The sequence below is a fragment of the Mytilus edulis genome, chromosome 14 (assembly GCF_963676685.1).
Source record: "Mytilus edulis chromosome 14, xbMytEdul2.2, whole genome shotgun sequence".
Taxonomy (NCBI): Eukaryota; Metazoa; Mollusca; class Bivalvia; order Mytilida; family Mytilidae; genus Mytilus; species Mytilus edulis.
In genome coordinates, this window is record NC_092357.1 from 7374366 (window position 1) to 7393383 (window position 19018).

Below are 19018 nucleotides of genomic sequence, written 5' to 3' on the forward strand. Positions count from 1 at the left end.
ATTTATTATAACTGTATGTGTTACCTGCGTATACTGATATACTATGAGGTAATTTTGTTCAAAGTTTTTCTGAAATTGTAAAGTATTTCACAGCGGTATAATGCTTTTACTATCATTATGCATCCCTTATTTTTATGTATTCACATTGTTTGATAGATCAAAATTTATTCGTTCAGTGTATGTTAATAAGTGTTACTACGTTTTTTTATTGAGGTAAGCCATTCCAATTGATATTTTATAGTGTTTCTTTGTATGTTGTGATGTTACACTATTACTTCAGTTACATTTGTAAGGGAGAAGGTTTGGTACCATTAAAACGTTTAATCCCGCTGCATTTGTTAGCATCTATCCTAAATCGGGAATCTCATGTTTAGTAGATGTCGTTTGTTGATGTGGTTCATAAGTGATTCTCGTTTCTCGTTTTTTATATAATTACATTAGATGTATGTTTCATTATAATACTTTATTCTGATTGGCTAACAGCACAACACGTGTTATTCCTTAAGCAACTGCATTACGCAATAAAACTTTTCATTGATGATAACACGTGGTCCCACAAAAAAGTGCACAGGTGAATTTAATTAAAAAATATATAAAATACGTGTTTTCATGATCATAGCTAAAAAAAGTAATTATAAGTATTGAATGCTTCTTTTTGTAACTTCATAGGGTTGTAAAAGCGTTGACCGTGCGCACATTTTTAGAATGTATGAGTCTGAGCGATTTGACCTATTGCATAGAATTTTTGATATAATTATTAAACAATAAATATAGTAGTTAATGACCTTTATTGACTGATGTTTCTATGCTGTCCTGTGACATGTATGAGATGAGGGATATGCAAAGTTACCACATCAAATTTCAACTCATTAAAATAAGAAATTCTTAAATCCCTATGCTCACTTTTTATCCCTTTCAAAGTTGTCTGGTGTATACTTAATTGTCGTTTCATAATCCCTCGAGGTGTACACTACGGTCTACAAAGCGAGTTCGATCGAATCTGAACAAGTTATGAATCCATTTCAGCTAGCTGACACTTTATTTTTCATACATCTTAATTTAAAAAGTTTAATGAAATGATGTTTAAATTTCTCGTCAAAAATTCCGTAAAGCAATGGATTGATAATGCAGTTGATAATATGGAGTCTGTTTAGGAAAATCATTACCTGCAATGAAGGTTTCCCTTGGAATTTTATCCAAAAGTCCGTGTAAATCGTTTCTAAAAGCATTAAGACGACACGTGGTAAATATGTGATGAAAAAAGTAATTGTTATTGTTATGAATATTACTGTGTACCGATGCTGTTTGAAAAATAAACGAATTGGCGCTGCTTTCTGATTGGTTCTAACAATTTTAGTGGTCTTCTCACACGTTACTCTCGTTTGTTGGATCGTGTTCTCAGCCGTAAAAGATAAATCCACGTTTGATTTATCGTTAGCTTTAATATTTTTCTGAGTTGATGATAAGGGTATATCTGTTTTCACTACTTTACTACTTTTCTGAGTTGATATAAAGGGTATATCTGTTTTCACTACTTTATCAGAATACATATGGTGTGTGTTATCCGAATGTGCGTGGTCTGGTTCAAATAATTGAACATGGCTGCAGGTAGGTTTTCCTTCAAAATCATCACTGATACCGACCCCAGAATCATTATGTCGGTTTGAACTTTGTCCTTTAGATTTATAAGTCATAAGTTTCTTGTTTTTGAATTTTATTTTCTTGTCAACAACTTCCGCTTCCGTTATATTAACGTCAGTTCCGATGGCTGATGTTTCTTCAGCGCCGTTTGGAAGAGTATTTGTCTTCTTGGCTTTCCCATTCATTCGCTCGTAAAGCGTAGAACTGACCTTGTAGTAAAAGAATATAATGCCAAATGCAATGATTGGAAAAGAAGATGCTTCAAAAACGGTGTATGCAATCGCAAAATTATGTTTACTTCCGGTTCTGTAATGTTCGCCAACTCTATCACAAAACTCTTCAGTTGTGTTTTCATATCTTGTAGTTGTGATTCCCGCCATAAACAAGATAGGTGAATCGATTATGTATGCGCATACATAAAATAAACCAACACTTATGATTTCTTTTCCCGTAAAAAAGGACTTCGTTAATGGACGGCATATTTTGATATACCTCTGTGTGGCAATCATCATCAATATAGATGCTGCGACAAATGTGCTCCATGTCATAGTATACCACGAGATCTTGCAGACAACAATATTGGTATAAGATATAGGAAACACCAGAGCATAAATTGCAAACACTGAGCACAACACAGCAGAAATGAGATCAGCAACAGCTAGACATGGTATATATATTCTATTGTCAAGAGTATTCCTCATTTTAAAACGGTAAATGATTATAACAATTCCATTGCCAATACATCCTATAACTAGATATAAGCTTAGAATCAAAATGTTTGGTAGTGACTCCGCTACCATTTTGACAAAAAAAGTAAAATCACAAAAATACTGAATTCCTAGAAATTTGAAACGGAAAGTCCCTAATCAAATGTCAAAATCAAAAATTCAATCACATCAAACCAATGGATAACAACTGTCATATTCACATTGCCTTTCTCTTGTTAGAAAAATATTATGGTCAACATTTGCAAATATTTTCGAAGCACTTGCTCAGGGCATTTTTCCAGGTTATTCCGCCAATAGAATTACTTAACGTTACTATCTAAGTCATATCTAACAGTTTATCTATGAAAATTATCAAGTTTCCAATATTGCAAGACCGAATCACTTTTATTAGAATTATACTTAATGAATACCGGTTTAATGAATGCTTGTGTTGAAACGATTAAGCAGATGGCTTACAATTATTAACAGATCAATAAAATATTTTATTAAAAGATAATTATTATGAATATTATGGGAGTCAACAACACAAGATGATTTTGGAATTTTTATATGTATTATTCCAATACATAAAAAAATATCTTAATTCCAATAAGATATGAAAGTTAGCCAGCCGTTCCGTTATGATTTCATGTGATTCTCTTAAATGTTATTTGACTTTGATTGAAACAGGATTTACGTCAACTTTGGTGCGTATTGTTGCTCATACTAAGGTTTAAAGCGGCATAGCTTAAATTCACAAGCAATGGTATAATTAGTATTTTGTTTACCAGAATTAAACTCAAGACATACCATTTTCAGCAAGTATTGTTTATTTAAGTTTCGGTGAGCATCGTTGAACGTATGCCCTTCAGGAGCATCTGAGATCAACCCCCGTTTTCGGTGGAGTTCATGTTTCTCGGTCTTTACCTACTATGATGTGTTCTCTCTTCTGTCTGTTGGTCATTGTCTTTTTAGCTAACCTGGCCCGAAGGGCCAAATGAGCTTTTCTCGTCACTTTGCGTCCGGCGTCCGTCGTCGTTAACTTTTACAAAATCTTCTCCTCTGAAACTAAAGCATTTAGAGCAAATCTAACGCAATAAAATTGTTCATCAAGTGAAGATTTATCTGCCCTATAATTTTCAGATGAATTGGACAGCCCGTTGTTGGGTTGCTGCCCCTGGTTTGGTAATTTTAATGAAATTTTGCCGTTTTTGGTTATTAACTTAACTACTATTATAGATAGAGATAAACTGTAAACAGCAATGATGTTCAGCAAAGTAAAATCTACAAATAAGTCAAATGACCAAAATGGTCAGTTAACCCCTTAAGGAGTTATTGCCCTTTAAAGTAATTTTTTACCAATTTTTGTAATATTTTGTAATCTTTTACAAAAATCTTCTCCTCTGAAACTACTGGGCCAAATTTAACCAAACTTGGCAACAATCATCATTGGAGTGTCTAGTTAAAAAATGTGTTTGTTGACCCGGCCAACCAACCAAGATGGTCGCCATGGCTAAAAATAGAACATAGGGGTAAAATGTAGATTTTGGCTTATAACTCTGAAACCTACGCATTTAGAGCAAATCTGACGAGGGGTTAAATTGTTTATCAAGTCAATTGTTTTACAAAATATTTTCCTCTGTAACTAAAGGGCAAAGTTTATTATAGATAGAGAAAATTGTAAGTTACAAGAATGTTCAGTAAAGTAAGATCTACAAACACATCACTATCATCAAAACACCATTTTGTCATGAATCCATCGGAATCCTTTGTTTAATACAAGTATGCACATAGACCAAGGTGAGCGACATAGGCTCTTTAGAGTCTCTAGTTTAGTCATGGAGTTGTCAGTTTATTTTCTTGGTATCTCCCACCTCCCTATTTTCAAAGAAAACTGAGTAAATGGGTCTTTAAAAGCTCATATTTTCTCATTTCATCAATGAAATAGTATATGAACGAGGGATTATTATAAAGTATTATTAACCAACTAAGTGCATTACTGCCAAAAGTGACTGTTTATTAAAAATTACATATTTTCTGTAATGGCCCTGTTTTTCTGTAATGGCCCTGTATTAATGCCCAGTTTGTCTGTATTAAGCCCTGTTTGGGTTTTTGGATAAAGTTAATAAAACTAAGTTGTAAAGAGTATAATACCTTTTTGTATTTTATTTAATTTAGTAACCAGCAACCAACATTAAAGAACCATATAAGAGGATCACTGTTCATCCGGTTTTTTAACACATATCTCTTTCAACTTAATATCTTGGATATTTGGTATATTTAAAGCTTTATAATGGTGAAGTACAAATTATTTTGTTCAAACTAAACTGTCATTAAAAGAGTAAGACGGTACATCAAGTTAGCAGCAACACATACACTTTTGTTCAGTTGGTTAATAAATGTATTAATAAATGGGTGTTTTTATAATGGCCCTGTTATATGTCCTCGGTCAGTAATAATGGCCTCGGATGTTTGTAATAGCCCTTGGCTTTGCCTCGGGCCATTACAGACTTCCTCGACCATTATTACAGACCTTGGACATATAACAGGGCCATTATAAAAACACCCATTCATTAATACCATAATATAAACATTAATTTCCTTTAATTTCCTTTTCAATATTATAACTTTATAATTAGAAGGGGAGAAATAAAATCTATAGTTTGAAATTATCAATGTTGCCCAGCATAATTATGATTGAATACTGTGGGAGTTTCTCGCTACGTTGAAGACCTGTTGGTGACCTTCTGCTGTTGTTTTTTATTTGGTCGGGTTGTTGTCTCTTTGACACATTCCCCATTTCCATTCTCAATTTTATTTGTTAGATGTATTTCTACTTGTTTGAACCTGATGCGGAATTACAGCATTGTTAAACTTGATTTTATAGTGTGTTTTTTTTTTATTGTATACTGTAACACCATTGTTCCAGGTTAAGCGGTGGTTGGGTTTATGCTAACATCTTTAAACCCGCCACATTCTGTATGTGGCTGACCCAGGTCACCAAGGAGCCTGTAATTTGGTGGTTGTCGTTTGTTACTGTGCTATATATTTGTTTAGTTTATTATTTTGTACACAATTTAGGCAGTTACTTTTCTCGTTTAGGATCGTTTGATATTTTTCATTTATAGGCCTTTTAATTTTAAACATATTCATTTATAGTGGATTGGGAAACAAGTTTTGTAATTTATATTAATCCCTTTCCACTTTGAGGTTGCGAGTGCTGTCTTGTAGCGGCGTTAGCCTTCTCTTAATTGTAGCTGACTGTGAGATATAATCTTTGTTTATTATTGAAGGCCGTAGGTTGACCTATAGGTGTTACTTTCTGTGTCACTTGGTCTCTTGTGTAGAGTTGTTGCATTGACATGCATACCATATCTTCTTTTAAAACACATCTAGGGTATGTGTCTATTTGACAGCAATTCAACGACACAAAAACGAACTCGAGTCAATTTAAGTGTTCGGCAATATACCTAGTCGAAAGATTATTATTCTATCGTGAACTTATTCACTTACTATTCAGTACATCATTCTATAGTAATTCCGACTTAAACTACTACAATATAGACTGTGATTTTTAAAGACCAATGTCTTATAATTGAAATAAAAGCAGGCCAACTGGGACACCACTTTCACGTAGAGTGCAACTAATCGTATTGCACAATACAAAAAGAATTGTGAAATGTATATCCAAATTTGTATATTGCCTATTTTACATATTCGAAGTCCGTGTTTTTTTCGGTGAAAGGAGTCATGAATTTGAAACTTGACATACATTTCTGTATCACTAATATATATAGCCTTAATTTCATATTTGTATTCAAATAAACTGATCGAAAGTTTACTCGCACACAAGAACACTTTGAATGGTTTGAAATTTATCCTTGGCTATGTGGTGGTCAGTATATGTTTGTTTGCAGTGATCTAATATAGTGGGAGTAGATTTGAAATATAACATCTGCGTTTCATATAGAAGTAACGGAAATTGTTGATAAGATATATTGCTTTCATGTTTTACTCTATGTGCCTCATGAAGTAGACAACTTAATGTGTGCTGTTTGGTCGGGTTGTTGTCTTTTGACATATTTCCCATTTCCATTCTAAATTTTAATCATATATTGTGTTTCTTTTCAAATGCAATGAAAACTACAGTTATGAAAACATCAGATATCTGTCAAATCTATTTGTCTCTCCGTCAAACAGCGTAAGCTTGTTAATCTGATTTTCATACACGGCTAATAATTTCCCTTTTTACATTGCTTTTATAGATGGTGAAACAGATATCATATAACCGAATAGTATCGAATGTGAAAAAGAAAATATGATCTAAAAATGTAATAGAAATGTTTTGTTTTTCTTAATTCATACATATATATATATATACTGGTTGTGTAATTTTTGATTTTATAAAAATGGATAATTACCACGTGAATCACTGTTTACATTTACTCGGAAGAAATTGTTCCGAGTATTCCTTATTTTGATTGGTCAATTTGTTACCTGGATACAGGACGCTCATATATATTTCTTTGTTTCGGGATTCGCGGTACATTTGAAATTTTTCATTGAAATTATTTACCCTCCCACCCGCCGCATACAACTGTGTTAGTTATGAATTTTAATGTATTTTATGTACTTATTTATAAGATGTGCTTGTGTATACTGCGGCTAGCTCATGTGTTTATTCGAGCTGTTTGGATGAATATATTTATCATTTCTAATGGCTAGACGCTATATTTGCTCTTGAACATTAACTTTACATGTTATATGTGACTGTCAGTGGTATAGTCTATAGAAAACTGTACCCCCCCCCCCCCCCCCCCCCCCCCAAACAAAAAACTATCTTTGCTCGGTCCTAATGCATGTTCAGTTTTGGCTGATTATGACTTAAAAAGTACTCTCTTAATGTCATAAACCAAAGACATTTGAATACAAGCAGGAACATATATTAAAGTTAGATATACTGTATCCAGATACAAGTGATAAGATTTTATTGTCTTTTAATTCCGTCTGATATTCCGAAACTTATTATCTGTTCCGTGATTGTTTTGTTTTTATTTTTTTAATATTTCGAATCAAAGTCTAAAAAGTGTTTTGAATAAATGTAAACAGGATCAAAATTTAGTCTTTTTGCGCAATGTTTTGTCGTTTATTTGGATCAATACAGTGAGAAGATTAGACAACATTGTTTAAAAGGTAACAAATGAAAATGTTTGCTGATTTCAAAGCTAATGTAATGTTATCAAACATTAGGGGCTGCATCGTCAGTTCAGACTTCCAAATGGATCCCTCAACCGGTCTAAACGGGTCTCCAAAAAGAAAAATCAAGCTAAATTAGCCAATCTGGTAGTTTGGTGAACCGGTGTACAGTGTTCCCTTTCCTGATCTGGAGGAAGCTGAGTTTATTCCAGATTTTCTGGCATGTCAAAGGTTTTCTGACAATCCGTTTGGGTGTTTGGGAATTTGTGTCCTGATTTAGCTACTCTATTATATAGATAAACCCCATTCAACTATATTTTGCACCGAAACCTTGCCACTAATGCATACATGACATACATGTACCTGCCTACATATGAAACCTTCAAAGATAGAGATCTCATTCCAATATGACAGTAGAGGGGTAGATTAAGCAATCTGCACGAATTACATTTTCCAGTTAAATATATGACCTGTTTACTTATTCATCTACACTGCACTAGTAATAGTTAATAAATATTCTTTTGCTGTATGTATGTATGTTCCGTAGCTCCCTCCTTTAGTAGGAGCACCACCATGGGTTATGGTGTAAAAAGGAAGACATTTAACACACTGTATCGGTACAGATTTAATGTGAGCATTTGCCTATCCAGTCTCCCAGCCTGGCCGTGACGGGTCTTACAGCCAGAAAGTTAACCTTCCCAAAACAATAAGTACAATGTAATAAAGCATACGAACACACCCACTCACCTGACTCGCTCATCCTCAAAAATATAAAAAAAACATAATATAAAAAAAACATTATATACAAAATAAGGGATAAGGTCACCCCGGATGCCGCACAAATGCCTAGACAACGAACAGGAAACCGGAGAGGACATACTTGGAATCCAAACCGATACCGCTAAATGCCCAGCTGTATTCCTGGTAGAGGAAAGGCTGTACATTGACCTATAATGAATTACTTTTATAAATTCTGATGGAGAGTTGTTTCATTGGCACTCACACCACCAGAGGCGGATTTAGGGGGGTCCATGCCCCCCCCCCCCTTTTTGGGAAAAAATTTGGTTGCTTATATAGGGAATCACAGAAGCCTGACTGGAGCTGTCTCCATTGTCTTGTTTAATATATATATTTTTGTTATTATCCTGATTATATGAAATGTTTGTATTTTAAATGAAATCCTGTTTTGTTTTAATCGCTAGAACACAATGTATGTTTATTTTAAGCAGTTCTGTTCTCATGTTTCTCAACTGCTTAAATAATAAATGTACAAACACAATATGCTGCATGTTTTGATCAACTTTATCATGTTTATTATTGAAATCAATTTTAGATTTGTATATTTTGTCTTGTCATGCTTGTAGTCATAACTAAATTTGAATGATTGTGCCCTCATAAGACTTTATTTTAACTAATCACTTTGCTCTTATAATATGATAAGAGCAAAGTGATTATTTAAAATAATAAAAAATTATAGTGGTATTTTATCAGGTTTATTATTCAATGATCATCATGATCATGATCATAAATTTACTCTGTTAACCCTTTCCTTCATGGATTTTTTTTTCTCACATACTTGATTCGCATAGGATTTTTTCAATAAAAAAAAATCATCAGCTTTAAAGTTATAATGCATTATGAAAAACGAATATTTCTTCAATGAAATTCAAGTCAGATATTCTCATGAATATCCTTTTCATATTGGATACAAACTTTTTTAAGTCTGATGCAGACATTTTGTAATCAAAGCGTTTCAACTGAGGTACTACACAGGCGTCAAAAGGCATCATTATGGAGTAAAGGGGGTGGCATCAAAAAGCGTCATTATGGAGGAAAGGGTTAAAAAAAATTCACAAGTTAATGAACTTGAAGTCACTCAACTTTATAGCAGTCATGGCAGGGAGATGTATGAAATATTTGAAAAAGTTATTTACTTTATGTTACCATGCATGTATAGAATAAATAATATTAACCTAAAGTCAATAACAAAGGTTTATTTTTTAGATCAGGAATGTCTTTGAAGTGTTTAAAAATCAGTGAAGAAAAACTATTTAACAGGAGTTATGGCTCTTAGCTCATTGTAGTTTGAAAATCAAAATAAATATATAGAAAATTCCATTGTATTAAAGTTGTCTCAAGGTAAATAAATGTGTATCTCATCAGTGCAATTGATTACTGTTCTTTTATTTTTAAAATTATATTTTTCAGGTTCTTTATGTTAATTGTACATGATCAGAAGTTGGGATGAAAAGATTGAAACTTAAGCAGGTTCAACTGTAATATTTAACTACTAAGGGGGATAATTCTATACATGTAGGTGCCAGTTTAAGAGGGATATAATATCTAGAACAAAGGTATCAGATATTGAAAACTACAATGCTGTCATCATGCTGTAGATATTTCCCAAGTATTTGTCAGTGCTCAAGAACCATTTGTAGTATAAAACAGTTCTCTGGTGAAAGGGACAACAGGTTCTTAAAACATCAAGAACTTAACTTGCAACACACAGTAAAGAGGCACTATGGAACTCCTCTTACTGACCCAGAAAACAAAGGAGGTCAACAAAGGGGAGTGAATTTTGACACGTTGGGGTCATGGAATAATAGATTAGATATGCCAATTATGATGAACGAGAGTATTAAAAGAGGAAATCTGATTCCAGAAATTCCATTTGAACATGTTGGCATCGATTCACTTCTTGGACGTAGAAAAGTAAATGAAGACAGGTACATATTTTACTTAAGATTTGGATTCATCCTATTTGACAAAACCAATAATGAATTTTCATTTATATTCTATTTTTTTGGTTTTGCCAAAGTTTAGGTCTGCATACAAACTAAAATAATTACTTATAGTAAATTTGCAGTTTATTGATCGCTTAATTTTCTTTGTTATCTATACCCACTAAATCCAATAAAAATTTGTATTCAAATAATAAAGAATATTTCAAGTTCTATGAGTGAGAGTCCTGATCAAGACATGTAAGATAAACTTAACTATTTATTTATTTTGACAGATATTTTATAGAGAAGATATCTCCGACATTGTTGTGTTTATACATGTATGTTTAAGTAATTCTTCAACTTCTTCCTTATTTTGACAGATATTTAATGGAGAAGATATCCCCCACATTGTTGTGATTTGCCATATTTGATCTCTATTTTTATTTTGCTAGATACATATAGAATAATAGGTAACGAAAACGAAACTACCTATTATTTTGTTTATCGGTAATTATGACATCACACAATGTATTGCCTAATATTTCCAGTGATACAGCCAGTACGTTGATACTGGAAAATATTAGGCAGTAAAATCAAAGGGAAAATATACGAATTACCAATCAAATGTATTTTATGGAGAAGATTTGTGTTTTGCCATATTTGATCTCTATTTTTATTTTGACAGATATTTTATGGAGAAGATATCCCCCACATTGCTGTGTTTTGCCATATTTGATCTCTATTTTTATTTTGACAGATATTTTATGGAGAAGATATCCCCCACATTGCTGTGTTTTGCCATATTTGATCTCTATTTTTATTTTGACAGATATTTTATGGAGAAGATATCCCCCACATTGCTGTGTTTTGCCATATTTGATCTCTATTTTTATTTTGACAGATATTTTATGGAGAAGATATCCCCCACATTGTTGTGTTTTGCTGTATTCGATCTCTATTTTTATTTTACCAGATATTTTATGGAGAAGATATCCCAGACATTGTTGTGTTTTGCTGTATTTGATCTCTATTTTTATTTTGCCAGATATTTTACTGAGAAAATATCCCCGACATTGCTGTGTTTGGTAACTGTTTATTTATTTTACCAGATATTTTGCCAGAAATTTTATGGAGAAGATATCCCCGACATTGCTGTGTTTGATAACTCTTTACTTATTTTGCCAGATATTTTATGGAGAAGATATCCCCCACATTGCTGTGTTTTGCTGTATTTGATGGACATGGAGGATCCGTAGTATCAGATTTTGTGTCCAAGGTGTTAACAGATCATATCAAGTTTTGGTTGCTTAGGGAGACAGATTTATGTTTGGTTCTCAAACAGGCCTTTATTGATGTCAACAACATGCTTGCCAGGCACTCATATTTCTATTCTCTTGGTAAGATATGCAGTGACAGTTGTCATGGTTTAAGGTCAAAGATGGTTCATATTGCTAAGTACATGGCCTGTGTTTAACAAAAATCTTACCACTTTAACTTGCAGTTTGATCGTAAATGAACTGAATTGTTTAAGACATATAATGACTTTTAGTTGTAAGGTTTAACATGTTTAATGTGAAATGCAGGCCTCTTCCTCTTATCATGCTTATCATCTTGGTTTGTAATTTGTATAAAATAAATCATGATTTTTTAACCTTAATAAAAAAATGGATAACAACTGTTATACTCCTGACTTGTTACAGGCATTTTATTTTTTTGTAAATGGTGGATTAGACGTGGTGTTACTACTAGCTAAACCTTTCATTATACCCCCGCTTTAAAAAAGGGGGGGTATACTGTTTTACCTCTGTCTGTCAGTCCGTCCGTCCATCAGTCCGTCTGTCCGTCAGTCCGTCCATCAGTCAGTCCGTCCCATGAAACTTTCGTCACATTTTTCTCAGGAACTACACATCCACTCTTTCTGTAATTTGGTATCAACATTTATATATGTCAGCCATACCTTGTGATGCGTTTTCAGATTCATCACTTGACAACTTCCTGTTTACCGAACACTTGTCTGATTTTACACATGATAGCCAAGTTGAAAATTTTCGTCACATTTTTCTCAGGAACTACAATACAAGGATTTCTGAAATTTGGTTTCAGGATTTATATAAGTCAGCTATACCGTGTGATGCGTTTTCAGATTCATCACTTGACAACTTCCTGTTTACCGAACACTTGTATGATTTTACACATGATAGCCAAGTTGAAAATTTTCGTCACATTTTTCTCAGGAACTACAATACAAGGATTTCTGAAATTTGGTTTCAGGATTTATATAAGTCAGGTATACTGTGTGATGCGTTTTCAGATTCATCACTCGACAACTTCCTGTTTACCGAACACTTGTATGATTTTACACATGATAACCAAGTTAAAAATTTTCGTCACATTTTTCTCAGGAACTACAATACAAGGATTTCTGAAATTTGGTTTCAGGATTTTTATAAGTCAGCTATACCGTGTGATGCGTTTTCAGATTCATCACTCGACAACTTCCTGTTTACTGAACACTTCCATATTTTTACACTATTAATATTATCCACTTGCGGCGGGGGTATCATCAGTGAGCAGTAGCTCGCAGTTTCACTTGTTTATTAATTTATAAGCAACTCAAAGTCAGGATACAGCCTTCAACAATGAATTTTACCTTTATCATGTTTATACAACGAAACAGTCCTTTTCTGCTATTGTACATTTAGTTTAAGTCTTATTCAAATTTCCTAGTATATAATGATTTCTATATAAGGAAGATCTCTTGAGTTTGAATTTCTCAGGTATAATTCAAGCAGGAAAAGTCATACATATGATAATTTATAAACAAAAGTAATGTATAAATTGGTATTTCATCTCTTATTACATGTACTTTCTTCAATAACTTTGTTTTAATGTTTCTCTAAAATAAAATTGATAAAAAAAAATTTACTTTACAGATACAAAAGAATTTCAGGCGGGAACCACAGCGACAGTCTGTCTGCTTAGAGATGGCATTGAACTAGCTATTGGACATGTTGGTGATAGTAGAGCCATTTTATGTCGTGAAGGACTAGCTCTACGACTGAGTGAGGACCATGTACCTGAGAATCATCGAGAGAAAGACAGAGTCCATCAACGGGGTGGCATTATCAGCCACAATAGTCAGGGAGTGTGGCAAGTCAATGGCAGGTTATCCATGACGAGAAGTCTGGGCGACATTGAATTAAAGAAATATGGAGTGACTGCACACCCTTACCTAACAACCAAAACTGTAATTATTTTATATGCATAGATATACTGGTACTGTGGATATATTTATTTTTATGGCTATCAATTTTCGTGGAATGCTGAAAACTTGCATATTTGTGGACATTTGATTTCCTGGTTTTGCTTATCGCTGTATACAAAGCATTTTGAAAATATGATATATGTTGAACATATGAATTTGTGGTTCACCTGTACCCAGGAAACCCACGAAAATTGGTATATAACGAATAAAATTGAATCCACTATATATGAAAATAAGAAAATGGGTTATAAGACAACTATTCACCTGAGACCAAATGACACAGAAATTAAATCAACTATAGGTCACTGTACATCCTTCAACAATGAGCAAAACCCATACTATGTAGTAAGATATAAAAGGCATGGAAATGACAAATGTAAAACAAGTTAAAAGAGAAAATCAACAGTTTGATTTATTTAAAAATACATATACTCATTCAACATGTTCAAAACCATAGAATATATACACATGTATATAATATATATATACAGTTAACTCTCGTTGTCTCGAACTCGGTTGACTCGAAATTTCGGATGAGTCGAAGTTTTCACGTGGTCCCGAACTTTATTCCATACAAAAGTATGTAATTCGACTCCTGATGAGTCGAAATTGGATGAGTCGAAATTTTGGTTGAGTCGAACTAAATTTACGGTCCCAAGGTTAACAAAAGCATTCAAAATTCATTGTTTATCTCGAACTAATACACATATGTCAAAACATGACCTCTGGGATTTAAATGTATTGAAGAGTTAATCTGACAATACACGTGTAATTAAATTTCCGGTCACTGACCACTGTATTGATTTATGACATGCTATTTCCATGAGTGTTTACCTAAGATTATCTTTTATAGAATTTTTATAAATAATTAGTGATACATTGTTAATGTTCATGAAAAAGTATTTAAATTGTTTACAAAACAATTAATTTGTGATTTACACTAATGAGCTTGGGTGTGTATAAAGTGAGGATTATGGCTTCCGTTGATGATCACCTAAAAACTACTCAAGCGGCGTCTTTAATCTGGTTATATATTCTTTTGAAAAGAAAGAGTGAGATAAATCAAAATGAAAAGAAATCAAAATTTTCTTAAATCTCTTGTATCCGAGAATAAACAATTTTGTCAGCTATTAGCAACCTGAATTACGAAACTGTCGATTGAAAATTACTCTCTTAGAAAAGCCATAGGATTTTATTTTTAATTGAAACAATTGAATAAGTAAAAATAAAAGTCAGTATAATAATAAAAGACTGTGACATACAAATACATCGATCTGATACTAGAATATCGATCCCCTTGCCATATTCACCCGGATTTATTTTAGCTTTACCAAGATAAGCAAGAGTTGTGTCCCTTAGAATGTCGAACTTCCGGTGTTCGTTTGAGTCGAACTACGTGTATCTCGAAATATTTCTCTGGTCCGGCTGACTTCGACATAACGAGAGTCGACTGTATATAGGATTGTTATATATTTGTTTTTGGAATTTGTAGCTCTTGCTATGTTATATTATAGTATAGTATCAATAATCAGGTTAAAAAATTCAGAGACAATTGCATGTTGCTATATAAACATGATCACATGATGATAAAAGGGACCTAACAAGAAAAGCCAAATACATCATTGGTCTACTATTCTTTGAGACAAATACATCATTGGTCTACTTTTCTTTGAGAGGGTTTTGGATGCTAAATTTATTGAAAGGGAAAATTTTACATTTTGAAGCATTACCATGATTACAAATTAGATATATCCTGAACTTTGTCCTCTATTTTCAAAATAATTTTTCATAAAACCACACATGAACATTGATTTTATTTCTTTAGAGAAATAGATCTAGACTCATCTTTTGAAACTTTCATCTCCCAAAAATCTCAATATTTTAAGATAAAAAATATATACCTATAGCAATACAAAAACGTTGATTTTTATTTCAGCTGAAGCATGGTAAGGATGCCTTTCTAGTCCTAACGACTGATGGTGTAAACTTTGTATTGAACGATCAGGAACTTATTGATATTATATGCTGTTGTTCAACTCCTCAAGAAGCAGCATCATTCGTCACCGATCAAGCATTACATTTTGGTTCAGAGGATAATTCAACTGCCATAGTTATCCCCCTTGGTGCGTGGGGAAAATACAGAACAACACTTCGAGCTATTCCATACAGTTTTGGAAGGAATTTAGTGCGAGGACGATATTCGTAGCTTGTGATGATCTGAAAAACTCTTTGTGTTATTCCATACAGTTTTGGAAGGAATTTAGTGCGAGGACGATATTCTTAGCTTGTGATGATCTGAAAAACTCTTTGTGTTATTCCATACAGCATTGGGAGAAATTAAGTGTGAGGACAATATTCATAACTTGTGAAGAACATCATCTAAAGAGAAATAATTTATCCCCTCTGCTGCTTTATGGAACAATTTAAAAGGGCATTATGTTTTTCAGTCTGGGTGGTTGTCGTTATGTGTGTTTGTCCATCTTTGATTGGGTTAAAGTTTTAATTTAGGACAGTTAACCATGAAGGTCACAGCAATTTGATAGTTAGAATTACATGTTTATTATGTGAAATTTTAAAAATATATGCCAATTAGGATTTTGATCCTGATTTTACAGTTGACTGAACCTGGAAACTTGACATAGGTGCCTGGTGCTCATGGACATATGATCTTGTTGGTTGTTGGTGCATAATTTTGTGATGTTTATATATTTTTGATTTGTTTCAAAAGAGAAATATCTGACATTTTACTTATTTGTTTGTATGAGCAAAAGCCATTCTTCGAATTCTTCAATTAGAAACCCCATATACATGTACATATATACAGCAAATCTAAATACTCATTTCTAAGTTTTCATTTATGTTCAGTCAGGGGTTCTACTTGTACAAGTTAATTTTATTTACCATGTTTACCTGAAGAAGTAAAGAAAAATATACACATATAAGTAAATAATTACATTAGATGTATGTTTCATTGTAATACGTTATTCTAATTGGCTAACTGCACATCACGTGCTATTCCTGAAACAATTGTATTAGACAATAACATTTATCATTCATGATGACACTAGGTCCAACAATAAAGTGCACAGGTAAATTAAACGAAAACTTGATAAAAATCGAGTTTTCATGATTCTAGTTAAAAAAATGTAATTATAAGTATTGAATGCTTCTTTTTGTAACTTTATAGGGTTGTAAAAGCGTTGACCGTGCGCACATTTTTAGTATGAAGCGCTTCCGCGCTTCATACAAAATGTACTTCAGTCAACGCTTTTACACCCCAATAAAATTACAAAAAGCAGCATTCAATTCTTAAATAAATAATGTTTGAATAATCTCCCCTTAATTTTCTCAAAAATTTATTTGTATAAGTAATATAAATTTTTCTTACAATCCCACAAAAATCCTCAGGTTTTGAGATGTAAAAGCATGCCTTTCATGATTTACTAGGTTTGCATAATTTTTTGTCGAGCCTGCAACTATTGTTGCAGAAAGCTTGACATACAATGTAGGAATAGGGATCCGGCATCAGTGGCAGCGGCGGCGTTAGCTAACTTCTTAAAAGCTTTATATTTAAGAAGGTGGAAGACCTGGATGCTTCATACTTTGTATATAGATGCCTCATGTTATGAAGTGTCCATCAGTCACATGTCCCAAGTCCTTGACCTCATTTTCATGGTTCAGTGACTACTTAAAAAAAAGTTAAGATTTTTTGTAATGTTAAATTCTCTCTTATTATAAGTAATAGGATAATTATATTTGGTATGTGCATACCTTGCAAGGTGCTCATTCCCGTCAGACAGTTTTCACTTGACCTCGACCTCATTTCATGGATCAGTGAACAAGGTTAAGTTTTGGTGGTCAAGTTCATATCTCAGATACTATAAGCAATAGGTCTAGTATATTCGGTATATGAAAGGACTGTAAGGTGTATATGTCCAAATGGCAGGTGTCATCTGACCTTGACCTCATTGTCATGGTTCAGTGTTTATAGTTAAGTTTTTCTGTTTTGGTCTGTTTTCCTTATACTTTATGCAATAGGTCTTCAATATGTGGTGTATGGAAGGATTGTAAGGTGTACATGTCAAGGTGGCAGGTGTCATCTGACCTTGACCTCATTTTCATGGTTCAGTGGTCAAAGTTGAGTTTTTGAGTTTTGGTCTTTTTTCTAATACTTTATGCAATAGGTCAACTATATTTGATGTATGGGAATATTTTATGATCTATTTATTAGTCATGCAGGTTTTATTTGACCTTGACATCATTTTCACGGTTCATTGCTCAGTGTTAAGTTTTTGTGTTTTGGTCTGTTTTTCTGAAACTATAAGCAATAGGTTAACTATATTTGTTGTATGGACGCATTATTAGCTGTACATGTCTGCCTGGCATGGTTCCTCTGACCATGACCTCATTTTCATGATTCATTGGTCACTGTTTAGTTTCGTTGGTTAATGTTAAGTCTATGTGACAGTTGTAATAAAGCTTTATATTTAGGACTATCACCATAATATCAATCATTAGTAAAGAAGGCTAGACATTTCAGCATGTGCACTCTTGTTGTAATATGCCACCTCTTATTACTTATAAAAATAACTATATTTGGTAAATATGATCCTTGTAGGTACAATATTTCAGTGAAACAGGGTCCACATGACCTCAACCTTATTTCCTTGGTGAATGGTCAATTCATGGTTTAGTTTTTTCGTTGTCAAAATTGTTTTGCTGATATATAAGTAAATATATTTGGTGTGTAGAATAAATGTAATATGTACATTTACATGTAAGACTGGCAGGTTTAACTGGCCATGATCTTGACCTTTTTCATGGTTTGTTGTACAAGGTTTTTTTCTTGTTTGGGATATGTCATGTCTTATAAGCAATAAGGTCACTTTATTTAGTCTATTGAAAGATTAGTATGTGTACACATGAAATTAACAAGATGAGAAATGTTTGCCAATGAGACTTCTATCGAAAACATAGTAATAATAACTATAGGTCAAGGGCCGTACGGTCTTCACCAATGAGCAAAATCCATCCCACATGTCAGCTACACAGCTACTTTTGCATAGGTACTATTTCTGTACAAAAAAAACTAGTATTGGACATTAAATATTCAGTTCTATTTTGTTACTCAAAAATTATTGTAATATTTAAGTACCTATATTTTACAGTACTTGATTTGTACTTGAAATTTAAGTACTACAGACTTTTGGTAGCAAGGTAACATTTTCAGCATTTTTAAAGTTTGTCTTTCAAATCTCAAAAAGTTATGATGATCAAACATGGAATACTCTGATGATTGTTGGTATTATTTTTGTACCAATAATTAAGTACAAATCAAGTACTGGAAAATACAAGTACCTTAATATTACAATAATTCTAAAGTGAAGAAATAGTACTAAATATTAAAAGTAAATTTCCAGTACTTCAGATTTCAAGTACAGAAATAGTACCTATGCAAAAGTAGCTATGTATAAAAGGGTCAAAAC

General features: G+C 32.9%; 2 protein-coding genes across 2 annotated transcripts; one reads left to right on the forward strand and one right to left on the reverse strand.

The window, feature by feature from the left end:
* Positions 1–1022: 1022 nt before the first annotated feature.
* On the reverse strand, positions 1023–2441 carry LOC139503948 (octopamine receptor-like). The gene has a single exon (XM_071293990.1). It carries the CDS (start codon positions 2439–2441, stop codon positions 1023–1025), a length of 1419 nt encoding a protein of 472 aa, XP_071150091.1.
* Positions 2442–7391: 4950 nt separating this feature from the next.
* On the forward strand, positions 7392–16279 carry LOC139504498 (protein phosphatase 1K, mitochondrial-like). The gene is made up of 5 exons (XM_071294604.1): positions 7392–7541; positions 9753–10270; positions 11453–11664; positions 13201–13514; positions 15469–16279. The coding sequence occupies exons 2-5, from the start codon at positions 9921–9923 to the stop codon at positions 15736–15738; spliced, it is 1146 nt and encodes a 381-aa protein (XP_071150705.1). The 5' UTR covers positions 7392–7541; positions 9753–9920; the 3' UTR covers positions 15739–16279.
* The last annotated feature ends 2739 nt before the right edge of the window (positions 16280–19018 follow it).

Bases quoted from the DNA above. Each gene is read 5' to 3' on its own strand.
- LOC139503948 (XM_071293990.1), bottom strand. From the start codon at position 2,441: ATGGTAGCGGAGTCACTACCAAACATTTTGATTCTAAGCTTATATCTA.
- LOC139504498 (XM_071294604.1), top strand. From the start codon at position 9,921: ATGCTGTCATCATGCTGTAGATATTTCCCAAGTATTTGTCAGTGCTCA. The intron at 10,271-11,452 runs GTACATATTTTA...TTATTTTGCCAG, and splicing joins AGAAAAGTAAATGAAGACAG to ATATTTTATGGAGAAGATAT. The intron at 13,515-15,468 runs GTAATTATTTTA...TTTTTATTTCAG, and splicing joins CTTACCTAACAACCAAAACT to CTGAAGCATGGTAAGGATGC.